Here is a 13359-nt window from a genome sequence, read left to right as displayed (position 1 = left end):
CGTAAGGAAGCGCAATACGCGTTGGATCGAATTTTCAATTTAGACATTGATTTTTGGACATTTACATACGAAATGTTGACGCGTGAGTGGTAAATGTTTTGCTTTGCAGGATGACTTTGACCGAGCCCGATATTACTTGAACCTCACTGCCGAGCACGCCACCCAGCGGTGGTCGGTAGGTGGTGGCGCTGGTCGCAAGGGGGAGCAAGAGATCTTTCGTGTTGTGCCGCTCGTGCCTGATCTTCATGAGTTTCTGGATTTTGCACAGAGCCCCGGTAGAAACAAGTTATTGTTTATTTGTTTTATTGTTTTTTAATCTTCTTTGATTTTTGTTAATTCTGCTTTTTTTCTGTAAATTTAACTTATTGCGCAGACGATGACGTCACAGAACATGACGTGCGACGCATCGTTGGTGGGTGGATGACGCGAATGCCACACTTGACATACGATCCTATTACGTCATGGCATGACGTCATCAGTTACAGGTTACCGGGTTCAGGAAGTTGCAGTTTTTTAATGATATTTAAATAGGAAAAATCATTATGTTTTGATTTTTTTTGTCAACTTTTTGTAAATTTTGAAGTCCACTAAAGAAATTGATTTTCCAAGTAAATTATTTTTTGACATTTTTTTTAGTTCAAAGAAATTTCCTCTTTTTTTCAACTCAGAACGTTCCTCATGGATCGGATGAGTGATCGGTTGAGCCGTATCTTGGATGATTCGGAGGAGAGACGTGACTCGTGGTTGTCAGGATGCAGAAGCAAGATGTTGATCGAAATGATGAGGAGCGCTTTCACGAGAGGAAACTTTGTTGTGGCTGAGAAAATTCTTCGGGCACTGGAAAAGGTGAAGGTTTGAGGTTACGGGTTCAAATCCCATGTCGATTGTGTTGCGGGATTTGCCAGTTACACAGAAAAGGAGTTCGATGATGCTTTTTACTGTATATCTTTTCTCGTTATTATACAAAGGTCAGCAAATTTGTTACTTGATGCGACAATTGAAACATTTGTTGAAATACATGTCTTTCTTTTCAATTATAGATTGTCATATCTGGTCTTGCTTGGCTGGGACCAATCCACAACAAATTGTTAACAAAATCATACCTAATACAAAAAAATGTCAAAACGTTACCCCTAAAGTCAATTTACAGAATATATCTGAAAATTTTACTAAAATTTATATAATCTACCCGCAAAAAATGCAAGTTCATTACTCTGCTAAAAAACCTAATTTGCACCTGGTTAATATTTTTCACAGGATTATGAATCGTTGAAGGAAAGTGCGAGAATCAATTTATCCCAGGCGACCGCTTCATTTTATCACGCACGCGGGCGACGTCTAGTGGTGACAGGAGAAGAGCAAAGTTGTGTGAAATATTATTTGGCTGCGTTTCGGGCGCTCCAAGAACAAACACCTGAACTTGGGAGGTAAGTTTTAAAACGCATAGGCTCGTTATAATGCGTCGATACGGTTGAGCAATTGTTCTCAACTGTGGGGCACTTATCATTATATTACTGGTGCAGCAATGCCTTACGGGTGGTAGGCAAATTTGCTGTAGTTGATTTAAAATAATAAACTTTACATTAGTTTTCAGATGATTAGTGTACAATTTTGTTCTATAATAACTTTATATCCCGTGTCACCTTATTTATGACACAAAAACTACTGCATTAATGGTAGCTGTTGTAGTGTAGCCTATTTTTTTGATATCAGTGATGTGCAAAAGACTTTCTAAGTTATACTTGAGCAGAGAAAGTTTTGGTATCACTACTGTGAAAATAAACTGTGAAAGCAATTGGACGAGCTTAATAGTTAAGAAATGGCACAATTCATTGGTTTTGCTTCTGTGAAACATTTTAAAAGTTGATGCAACTACTACAAATACAAAATCTGACGAGCGTAAGTTAAAAATAAAAGGCGAAACAAATAAGTTTAATAATAGTAAATGCAATATCAGCTGTTTCACTGGCATCTAAGAATGTAGATGTTGGTATTTTTTATGCCGGAGTTTCAGCTACCGTTAAATGGAACAAACTTCTTGAACACTCGCATGTTAAGTTTTTGTGTGAAATTGATTTTGCATTCAGGTACGTTATTTAATGAAAACAATTGCATTGCTGTATTGGTTAGCAAGATAGGGTGCCTTCGGATACTACAGGTGCGCTAAGTACGCTTAGTCCTCTAGGTACTTCGCTAGGTATACTACAGGTAACTCGTTTTAATGCATCAAAGCCCGTAAATAGTGCAGGTAACCTTTTTTGAAGCGAGGAAACTTGTAGTTACTGCGACGTAACGTAATAATGCTGAAGGTACTGTTTTTAATAATTGGGTTAAGAGTAGGGTTAGGGTTTAGGGTTTAGGGTTTAGGGTTTAGGGTTAGGGTTTAGGGTTTAGGGTTTAGGGTTAGGGTTTAGGGTTTAGGGTTTTAGTTTGGGGTATGTGTTAGGACTATCGTAACACTTTTCTAGCATTATATGCGTGTTTTTAACGTTCACTGGAGTATTTACGATTTGTCGCAAAAAAACAGGACGGCTGCAGTATTTTCGAGTTACGTCGTAACTGAGTTTAATCGCACCAAAGAGAGTTACCTGCAGTATATATTTAAGTTACGTTGCACGAAAAATGGTTACCAAGCGGGGTACCAAGCGCCACCTGTAGTATTCGAAGGCACCCATTTTCGAAGGCACCGGCAAGATATGGTTTCCAAGTGTTTACTTTGCACAATACGCATTTTATATGTTTTCAATTCTTTCTTCATAGCGTGGAATCAATTCGTCACAACATGTTGCTCGCAGCAACGTACCATATGACGTCACAATCACTCGAGCAACGTCATCTTGATGACGCAATAATGGAGGAGATTCGGGTCATGGCCGGAAATGACGAAGGTTTGAAAGACTTTGCTCCAAAATATACAGTTTCACAAATAATCCAAAAAAATCAAATTCCATTATAATCTGGAAACAGCTATTATACAACTACTGAGCAAGACGGTGTAATCTGAGGTCTATTGGCGTTCCATTGATTGGACAGTCCGCGAAAACGTTTTAGTTGTGGCAAACCAGACTTGTTTAATTCAGTGCTAGTCAGCGATTTCAATCCCTCCGTTTCTAAACGGATCAATGCGCCTGGTGTTATTTTTCTGCAACCTAACAATGTGGCTAAAACTACTTTTTTACGAAAGTGCTAAATAAATGAAAGTAAAGGCAACTTGTGTTATATTAACGTGCTGCACACACGGTTTATTCATGTTAATAGTATTCGGCCCACAAATAATCACAAGGTTACAGGACACTGGTTTTAATTACTCGATTGTAACCTAAACCTATATTTGCTCGCTACCGAATATTCCCAGTTATAACGCACGGTGCTTTTGATAAACTTTGAAATTTGTCGTTTAATGACCAACTAACGTTTATTCCAAACATACTGCTCGGTGTCTGCCATATTTATGAAGTCATAATACGACCAGTGACGTCATCATGTTGGGTCGAACAGAACAACTTTAAGTTTTTATAAATTCGCCATTAAGGGTGGTTTGTTTTTCACACAGGTGACTTGCAGCAGATTTTGATCAATAACGCTTTCGGGGTTTTCGAGAAAGCTGTGAAAGAAAGCGAGAAGTATGGTGAAGAACTTCAGTACGAAGCTTACACCAACCTCGCCTCATTCTGTGACAAGCAACTTCAACGACAGGAAGAAAATAGTTGTAAGTGTTTTAAAGATTCGTTCGCCAATTAAAATTTTCATAGTTAAGTTGTTAACCCATAAACTTCCACATGTCCTGTACATTTAAAGCTGCCTACTGTCGTGTTGCACCATTTGTAGCCAAACCAGAGTTCTCAACATTTCAGAGGCTCAAAATTGAGGCCCGAACTTGAAACCTGTTTTTAACAAATTTTTAGCTCTTCCAGCAGTTTTTAACATGCCGACGTTTCGATGTCCCATACGAGACACCTAGCTGGAAGTAATGACATAAATTGAAAACACTAAGTTAAAACTTTTTGTGTGAAACCAAAATTAGGCCCAAAAGTTAGAATTAACAAGATAAAATTACGAAACAACCAAACAAGTTTGTCCGAATGAAAGATTAGACCCTTATTCAACCAGTTTTCTCAAACTTGAGATCAAACGGTAAATTTAACATTTTTACAACAATGGAAAGCTTTACTTTGATTTTAGTCAGTCAGAGTACAGGTCTAGTCAATTGTTTCGCAGCAACTGGCCAAGATCCTGCAGCGCGTAAAGCTGCGCAATACGCGGTTACCATGACGACATGTTTTCTGCGTGCGATGCGGCTCCACGGCGGCGGACGCTCGATCGCCACCTTGCGATTTCCTCGTCTGCTTCAGTTACTCGAGGAATTCGGAGACGAGATGAAATCGGGATTCGTGCAAGAGGTAAGTGGTTATGAAGCGAACAGAACAATTGTTGCTAATTATTTTTGCATGAGAAACAAGCATGATTTACACTCGTTTGTGATTGCGCATTTGAAAATATAAGCTGCACAAAACATGAATGTTTTTGTAGACAGTGACGGTGGTTTTTCCGGTGTTTTTTTAAGTGTTGTTTACATTACTCGACTTTGTCAAACCTTTTCTAAACCTTAGCATTAACAGTTTCTGACTAAGTTCATGCCGAAGTCTTATTTAATTGTGGCTAATTGTTTTTTGTTCCTTAAAACTTTAATTTTTTTCTTACTATTTATTCGCAAACATAAAATCTAAAATACATAGATGTTTTCTAAATACAAATCAAAATCTATCCGTTTTTTCCACACTTTGCGGCATTTGACTACCGGATTATACATTTTCACTACAGAGTCAATCCGTTCCTTCCTGGAATTTCCTACCTTGGCTCGGACACATGGTGGCGTTGTTGGACGGTGACGTGGCTACATTCCTTCACCCCATTATGACGCAAGTGTCACGTGATTATCCACAAGCGGTCGTGTATCCCCTGTGCGCTGCACAACAGGGTTTCTGCTACAAAAGATCTGATACTGGAAAGAAAAACAAAAGTTTTGTGAAAAAGTCAGTTGTTCTGCTATTTCCACTTCATGTAAAATCCACAGATCTAGTTTAAGGCATAGTTTGCTGTGTCGGTTACACTATTTAGTTGTACTGTTAACGTGAACACAACTGTTAAATTAATTGTGGTAGTTGTGAGCTTTTTGATTTAGTACTTACTTATTATTATCACCCTGCCGTACAAAGATAGCATTGTTTTTTCGTTAAGTGTCCACATGGCATTTATGATTGTTTTCTTTTATTAGTTTAATAAAGGCAATGCATATGGTAATTGCGAGAATGTATGTGGCAGTTAAATATTTCGCGAATAAATTAACCAGCTGTGCTTGCATTAACTGTAGTATCTGTTATACAAAAAAATCTAACGTGTTTTTTTAATTTTTGTAACAAAAAACACGACCAGGTAGTGCAAACTCTTCTCATTAGCGTAATTTCAAATGTAAAAGCTAAAAACGTAAAACGTCCCAGCTTGACTATAATACCTTCATTTCTTGCCCGTTTCTGGAACATGTCACTGTTTTCCAGACTCCTCACATCTTTGCATGAAGCCATTCCACTTGCGAAAGAATTCATTCGTCAACTCCAGCAAGTTTCCGATCCTGTTGTTTTATTCAAAGTAGGAACGTTCTGTGTTTTATCTCATAAATAGGCCATGTCACTGCTATTTAATGTTTTATGAGTTGAATGGTCGTATTAGTTATTCTTGCCCAAGCACTTACTACTTCGCCAAAGTAATTTACGCATAGATATATTATCTTTTGGAATGAAAAGGTGTTTGTAAGTGTGGTTAATTGTTGTTCAAATATTTCAATACACCCTAAAGATAGAAAAACATGGTTTTTTGAAAACTATAAGAATAAACAATTGAGGTCAATGGTTTGAAAACTAAGTTTCAACAATAATTCTATATTTTTTTGTATTTCTATGGCATGTAACATAATTGGGTTATTGCAACTGTAGTTTTCTTTTTATATTAATATTATTTATGCTTATTTATCGACAGGATTGGTTCAACGAGTTCAGCAAACTTCACAAAAGCAAGAAAGAAAAAACAGCGACCAACAAGGATTTGCTGGTCAGCTACCAAAACATGTATAGGGAACTATTCGACCATGACCGACCCCCCGATGACGTCACAGAGCAGGGAAGTGCGTCACTTTTCGGCTCAGTGACGTCACAATCACCTGTCAATGTTGGTGCGCTGAGAACAAAGTTTGCAAAAGTAAGTTTACAAATGTAAAAAAAGTTTTATATGTTCGAAATACATTTTTGTCTCCTAATTTTTTTTACCGTTTTTCTGGCCATTTGCGGATGAACATTTCCTATATCACTGTGTTTAAGTGTAAGTTCGTGTTCATATTCAAATACAATAAATAATCAAGTCATCAATCAAACAATCAACAGAAGGGTAGATCTCAACACAAAATAGTATGTACACACACAACCTATACACACAGGTGTACACCAAATGTCACAAACAATAACAAAACAGATAAAAACAACATTTTTATTCGACAAGGATAAAAGAAATAGTTCGGTAGTTTTATTTAAACGTCAGTAAAACGAAATATTTCGGAAATATTTTTTGGGTGAGCTAAGGACAATACTATCAACATTTGAACAGACTAAATGATCGCAAAAGACCTATGATCTAATTAAGGGATAGTTAAACATACGACATTATTAAGTTAAGTATTTTATCACAAAGTTTTCTTTTATAACCCGGTCAATCGCACATATTCACTTTGTCTTTTAATGCAGTTTTTTTCTTTCTTGCCTATAATAATTTTGTGTTTAAAATGTAATTTATTGTTTTCACCCCATTCAATTAAAATTTGACTGTATTCAGGATTTCAAAGCGGACGTGGATGGTTTATTCGGTGGTTCTTCGGGAAGTGCTCTTCTTCAAATGCGCGATTTCAAACGGGAGGCGGGCGCTTTGTGTGAGAAAATATCGAAGAAGTTTCAGTCTAGAGCCAAAACACTTCGAGATTACAGCCCTTGGTTGGCCGACTTTCAGAGCCTTCAACGCGGCGACAAAGATCTTGAAATTCCTGGTAGCCTTGAACTTCCATACTAATAAATCAGCCCCGTCACTAATAACTTCAATTATTTTCGCTAGGTCAATACGACGGTCGTGCTCGCCCTCTAGTGGAGTACCACGTGACAGTGGTGGGTTTCGATGAACGCGTGCAAGTGATGTCATCGTTACGTAGACCATGTCGCGTCATCATACGCGGATCGGATGAGCGGGAGCATAGCTTCCTGGTTAAAGGCAAGTTCACTTCAAAAGCGCATTGTGGTTTGGTACACACAATCTATACCGACACAAAATGTCACAAACAGTAACAGAACAGATAAAAAATGTTTTCTAAAAGCATAAATAAAGTAGTTTGGTAGTTTTATTTAAACATCAATAGAACAAAATATTATTTAGGTGAATTAAGGACAATTTATTAATATTTGAACAGACTGTCTGACCGTAACAAACCTATGAAATGATAAATTTAAGGATAGTTAAAACAGATGACCTTTTAAGATGCCATTTTATCACATTTTCTCTTATACCCTGGTCAATCACACTTTGACTGTTAATACAGATTTGATCTTCCTTGCCTATTTAAATTTTGTATTCAAAAATAGTTTGTATGAACGATTTTTTTTCGATCACTTTTTGGAAAATTTTGATCGTTGCTTTCAATTTTCTTTTTTAAAAGAAATTATAAACACTAGTGAAGAAAATTTGTTCTCTGTGAAATGTGAATGCGTTTGTTTGAAACTTTATGTTGATACCATATGCAACAGAAATACAATTACTAAAATAATTAAAAACATTTCTAAAATGCATGGCAATATTTGGACATTATAGCGTTAGTTCAAATTGTTTGCTTTTATAGTTGTTATATGTTGTATGCTATTTGAGTAACGAATCACGATTAGGTTTGTTTGTCTGTGTATGGTTTAGACGTCTCATATGGACCGAGAGTCTTTTATTTCGATTGTGGTCAAGTCTCGGAAGGCATATCACAACCGTTTCCTGATTATTAAACTATTAGCAAAGTTTCTGCATAGAGACACTGCCCACTACAATGTGCATAGACACGGTGCCTGGTTAAAAAAATGCATATCAATAATTGTTTGTTTTTTAAATGAAATCTGATTTTGTCAGACACTTTCATGAAAATCCTCATTGAAATAAGAATAGTAGAAAGTGACATTTTAACCTCAGTTATTTGTATCAACCTTGCGTTTTTTACTCCCAGGTGGAGAAGATTTGCGACAGGATCAGCGAATCGAACAAATCTTTGTTTCGATAAACGATATTTTTAATGATAATTCTGCGTGCAGGGATCGAAGCTTTTCCATCGTTACTTATCAGGTGAATTTCTCTTTGTACAAAAACTTTGTCGATAAAACCATAATTTACTAAGAACCTCTAGACACGGGCTTATTAAGAAAGTTGATTGAAAACAAAACTGCCAGAGAGTTTTTGTATAAGGAACACATCGCTTTGTAGGCACAAATTGCAATTGTCATTGCAAACTTGTACTTTTGCCTTATTCAAATAGAAATAAACGAGTTTGAATGCATCTATTCATAACCCTGAACAATAATGGGCATTGTTTACATATTTACTCTTTTTCCATAGTTATCCTGTTTTGTTTTGGTTAGGACAGGTTTTTACTATCCCACAAAGTCATGTTTCTGATCTTTGCTGTGCTTTCCACAGGTGATTCCCATCAATGCAAAGGTCGGTCTGATAGAGTGGGTTCCCAATGTTGTACCTTATCTCGAACTTATGACAAAACAAGCGGGAAAGAGGGGGTGGTAAGTATTTAAACCAGCGGTTTCCAACCTATACTGATCGCGTGCCACCTAAACCATGTTTGAATGGATAGACTATTCTTTATGGCTAGGCTAGCATATTTCTGAAACCAGCAAGGTTAACAATTCCAAAAAACTTCCGGGACACGAGTTTCGTCAAACGCCAGGGCCGGTCGGTTGAGTCCGTTAAGTTGCAATCCTTAAACGGACTTAAATTAGGAATAGAAGAAAGCTCAAATTAGTGGTACCTGCACCACAGGTTAAGAACCACTAATTTAAACCGACTGTACCCTAAATTATACTACACAGAAATCCTTTGACAAAAGTTTGCGTTGTGATACATTGTCATTCATTTTTGGCGCTCTTTTAAAACCAGTCATTTTTCGCAGAAAGGCTTTCAATAAAATAACAAATGTTTAGTGCATGGAAATTTACAGCTTATCATCAGTAAATATGACTCGTATGTTGTTTTTAGATTTTCTTTTGTTTTTGCAAAAAATTAACAGTTTGATTTTAAAACCCGAAATTACGACACGAATGTGTGAAGTGGGGCCTGAATTTGCTTGATTTAAAGTTTAGCCGAACCTGATCGTAGCTTGAAGGAAACATTACTATTAGGTCTTTTAGCATTTTAGCATTTCATACATCGTTGACGCAATACACCAGATGTTGAAAACTTTTGTAAATTTGTTTTTTTTTTCAGACACAGGGCGGCACAAAAAAGTTTAAGAAACACTGACTCAACATTTATTTCTTCTTTTCAGCGAATCAACAATGGGTGAGTTGAGCAGGTCGAGTTGGGTTCCAGCAAATATTTCACAAGTTGCCCGGAATCGTACGGAGGAATACGGTCTGCTCATGCACAAAGGAACTTACACTGATGTTGTGGATTTGTTCAATCGGCGACAAAATAAACTTCCCTGGAATATGTTGAGGTAAAATTTTGTTGTGACGTTGGTTTGGGTATGACGTAATATACTCTTAGCTCATATGTTCTCAGCACAAGTAATTCTATCGGTGGGAACTCGTTTGTTTAAATGTGAATGTTAATTAGTTTTAAATAAACCGATCTTTTTTAACATACTGAAGCAAAAAAAATCAAAGTGGTAACAATTTTAAATAAATCTTGTTTTAAAAGGAAATATATATCAAAATATAAACGATTTCAAACAAATAAATTAAAACGTAATTAATTTCGCATAAATCAAAATGGTAACAATTTCAATAAAATCAAAATTGAAACAATAAACTGTTCCAACGAAATAAATCCAAATTCATCAACCCATCGTCGCATACCTAAAAAATGGCAAACCAGTGATTTTCAAAAAAGGAAAAAAACTCTCTTTTACAGAGAGGTTTATTTTCGGATGAGCGCAGATCCAGAATCCTTTCTCAATCTCCGGAAGCGCTTTATCTCGTCGTACGGCGTCATGTGCATTGTTCACTGGTTGCTAGGCATCGGCGACCGCCACCCCTCAAACTTCATGATTTCCATGACAACGGGGCGTACGGTGGGAATCGATTTCGGCCACGCATTCGGGTCTGCTACTGAGGTTCGTCAAAAATTGTAAAACTGATTCTGTATGTTTTGTTTAAAACGGAGATTTCTATTACAATTTCGTTAGGCGTGCGAAATTACGTTGTTAAGAAACTTGGTTAATTTTTTTGCGCGGTAAAATTTTGCTTCGAAATCTGTAGAGAGTAAACAAGAGATAAAAAGTTTGAGAACCTTTTTTTTTCAAGTGCTATATATTTATTTATTAGTTATGCACAAGCGAATGTTCGTTACTAAGATCTGCTTTTAAGTTTTCTTATTTGTGTTTAGGAAACGACTATTTCGTTGTTTTGTATATAGCCTAACCATCATTCATAAAAGTATTTCCGTTTTTTTGTGTTAAGGTTCTTCCAGTACCCGAGCTCGTACCGTTCCGCATGACGAAACAGCTTATCGGTCTGTTGCTTCCACACGCAGTGAATTGTGGTGAGATGCGTCAGGTCATGGTTCACTGCTTGTCGGCGTTGCGGTCACGCTCCGATGAGCTTTCTCCTTTGCTTGATGTTTTTGTAAAAGATCCATCCGTCGATTGGACAGTGAGTGACAACTTTTGCGGTTAACGTTTTATGAACGCATTTCCAAGTAACAAATATGGGCCTGTTTGTATCAATAATGTCACTGACATTATGTTATAACCAGTGGTTGGATTCAGCCGGTTCGCACTGGTTCCATAGAACCATCTCACGAAATTAAAAGATTTTTTGTAACAGAACTGGCTGAAAAATATGACTTTTGTAATGTAACCGGCTGACGAAAAATTTGAATCCTACCACTGGTCATACAAAATTTCTTATAACCACTAATATGACGTTATAATTTAAAAGCTTGAACGTTCTGGTATTACGTCACAATTTCAGTTTTTACAACATCACTAAGATGACGTAATAATTAACATTTTAAAACATCACAATAATTGCGTGGTGATGTTTATTTTATCGCGGCACAAATTAATTGCGATTGACGTCATAACTTATGTTTCTCACAGTGGCTGACATGACATTATTATTATTTTCGGGATTATTAACGTTACTAATATGACGCAATACACTGGTTAAATCATTTTTTGTTGCAGAATTTTGCGAAAAAAAGTCGCGCGACGGAGCTTCAGGAGAGCGGTGATGACGTAACGGACGTGACGTCAGACCGTACGTGGTACGCGCGGCGGAAGATGAAGATCGTCGAGCGGAAGTTGAGCGGAGGAAATCCGGCTGCGATCACTTGGTAGTTGGAATCGATTGAAAAATTGTTTCACTTCGTAATATTTTAGAAATACGAAATGTTTTTGAAGCATGTCGATCCTGGTTGTACCATGTGGTGAACTTTGCGGCAAAACTCTACTGCGGAGCATAGATTCTGGGTTGTATCTTGTGTAATTTAAATAATCACTCTTTACTGTAAAATCTCACATTTGTGCTTGTTTATAAGAGGCCTTGGACCAGCGGCCTAAGCATCAGCCTAGAGTTCAGGCACCTCCAAGTAGTCTATTGAGCAATATTAGGGGCCGTTGGATGCAAAATATTTGGGCTTTCAAATCAAGGTTATTTGTGCGTGGGATTCACATCCTTAAAAAACCTTTAAACGGGAAACGTCATCACGAAAAGGTTGGGCACGGTCTCAGAGAAACCAACTAAAAACTTTCCTTTTTTTCGGCAGCGATGAGGTCGAGCACAACGCTGATGTAAAGCGCTTCCGAAAAGACTACTGCTCCGTTGCCATGGGCGACAGTAGCCACGGCAACGTGCGCGCGCAACTCGACGCCGACAATATTTCCGTCGACGAGCAAGTCGACTCGCTCTTGGACCTCGCCACCGATCCCAACGTGCTCGGGCGATGCTGGCAGGGATGGAAATCGTGGTTGTGACGTAATAACATTACAGCAATCGAAACGTTATCGATGAATATGCGTGTTTTTGTCTGGTAATCGCTGCAAGTTCAATTTCGAATAAAAAGAATGATGTTTGGTTGTTGAATTTATTCAATTATTGCAAGTTAAGTTTCTAAACAAAGTCAGTGAAAAGTTCAATCAAGTGAAAAAAAGTTCAAAGCACATGTTTGCGGAATCAAAAAATTGAAGAAAATCCGGTTTGGGGTGGGATTATAGCGGAATATTCCAGTTTCAAACTGGTTTCAGCCGGTTTCTGCCTCCCACCGAACCTCCACACCGGTTTAAACCGGTTTCGAAATATTTGACCCGATTTCAGAAAAAAACATAAGGCTATAGCCTTTCCGTTTTTTCGATTTTCAGGGGACAAAAAATTGAATTAAAATCCGGTTTTGGGTGGGGTTTTACAGGAATATTCCAGTTTCAAACTGGTTTCAGCAGGTTTCTGCCTCCTACCAAACCTCCAAACTGGTTCAAACCGGTTTTTAAGTTCGAAAATTTTCACCCGATTTTTGAAAAAACCCTAAGGCTATAGCCTTTCCGTTTTTTCGATTTTTGGTGACAAAAAAATTTAAGAAAAATCCGGTTTTGGGTTGGTTTTTTCCGGAATATTCCAGTTTCAAACTGGTTTTAGCCGGTTTCTGCATCCTACCAAACCTCCAAACTGGTTCAAACCGGTTTTCAAATTCGAAAATTTGGCCCGATTTTTGAAAAAAAACCTAAGGCTATAGCCTTTCCGTTTTTTCGATTTTTGGTGACAAAAAAATTGAAGAAAAATCCGGTTTTGGGTGGGTTTTTACTGGAATATTCCAGTTTCAAACTGGTTTCAGCCGGTTTCTGCCTCCTACCGAACCTCCAAACCGGTTTAAACCGGTTTTCAAATTCGAAAATTTGGCCCGATTTTTGAAAAAAACCTAAGGCTATAGCCTTTCCGTTTTTTCGATTTTTGGTGACAAAAAAATTGAAGAAAAATCCGCTTTTGGGTGGGTTTTTACCGGAATATTCCAGTTTCAAACTGGTTTCAGCCGGTTTCTGCCTCCTACCAAACCTCCAAACTGGTTCAAACC

General features: G+C 37.5%; 1 protein-coding gene across 1 annotated transcript in view; it reads left to right on the top strand.

The window, feature by feature from the left end:
* Window positions 1-12384, top strand: part of LOC145224736 (DNA-dependent protein kinase catalytic subunit-like) — a 51431-nt gene extending 39047 nt beyond the window's left edge. The window contains exons 65-83 of the mRNA XM_080091318.1: window positions 110-275; window positions 374-485; window positions 669-846; window positions 1258-1427; window positions 2761-2888; window positions 3554-3709; window positions 4219-4400; window positions 4822-5033; window positions 5556-5646; window positions 6034-6252; window positions 6880-7087; window positions 7153-7305; window positions 8294-8409; window positions 8761-8858; window positions 9620-9790; window positions 10207-10408; window positions 10755-10946; window positions 11483-11631; window positions 12064-12384. Of these exons, the coding sequence (XP_079947444.1) occupies window positions 110-275; window positions 374-485; window positions 669-846; window positions 1258-1427; window positions 2761-2888; window positions 3554-3709; window positions 4219-4400; window positions 4822-5033; window positions 5556-5646; window positions 6034-6252; window positions 6880-7087; window positions 7153-7305; window positions 8294-8409; window positions 8761-8858; window positions 9620-9790; window positions 10207-10408; window positions 10755-10946; window positions 11483-11631; window positions 12064-12271 (3111 nt within the window). The 3' untranslated portion in view covers window positions 12272-12384. The remainder of the gene's footprint in view (window positions 1-109; window positions 276-373; window positions 486-668; window positions 847-1257; window positions 1428-2760; window positions 2889-3553; window positions 3710-4218; window positions 4401-4821; window positions 5034-5555; window positions 5647-6033; window positions 6253-6879; window positions 7088-7152; window positions 7306-8293; window positions 8410-8760; window positions 8859-9619; window positions 9791-10206; window positions 10409-10754; window positions 10947-11482; window positions 11632-12063) is intronic.
* The last annotated feature ends 975 nt before the right edge of the window (window positions 12385-13359 follow it).

This window comes from Phallusia mammillata, chromosome 1 (assembly GCF_965637545.1).
Source record: "Phallusia mammillata chromosome 1, kaPhaMamm4.hap1.1, whole genome shotgun sequence".
In the NCBI taxonomy this organism is placed as follows: Eukaryota; Metazoa; Chordata; class Ascidiacea; order Phlebobranchia; family Ascidiidae; genus Phallusia; species Phallusia mammillata.
The sequence above is the reverse complement of the archived record's forward strand: the minus strand, read 5'-3'. Positions and strand labels throughout refer to the sequence as shown.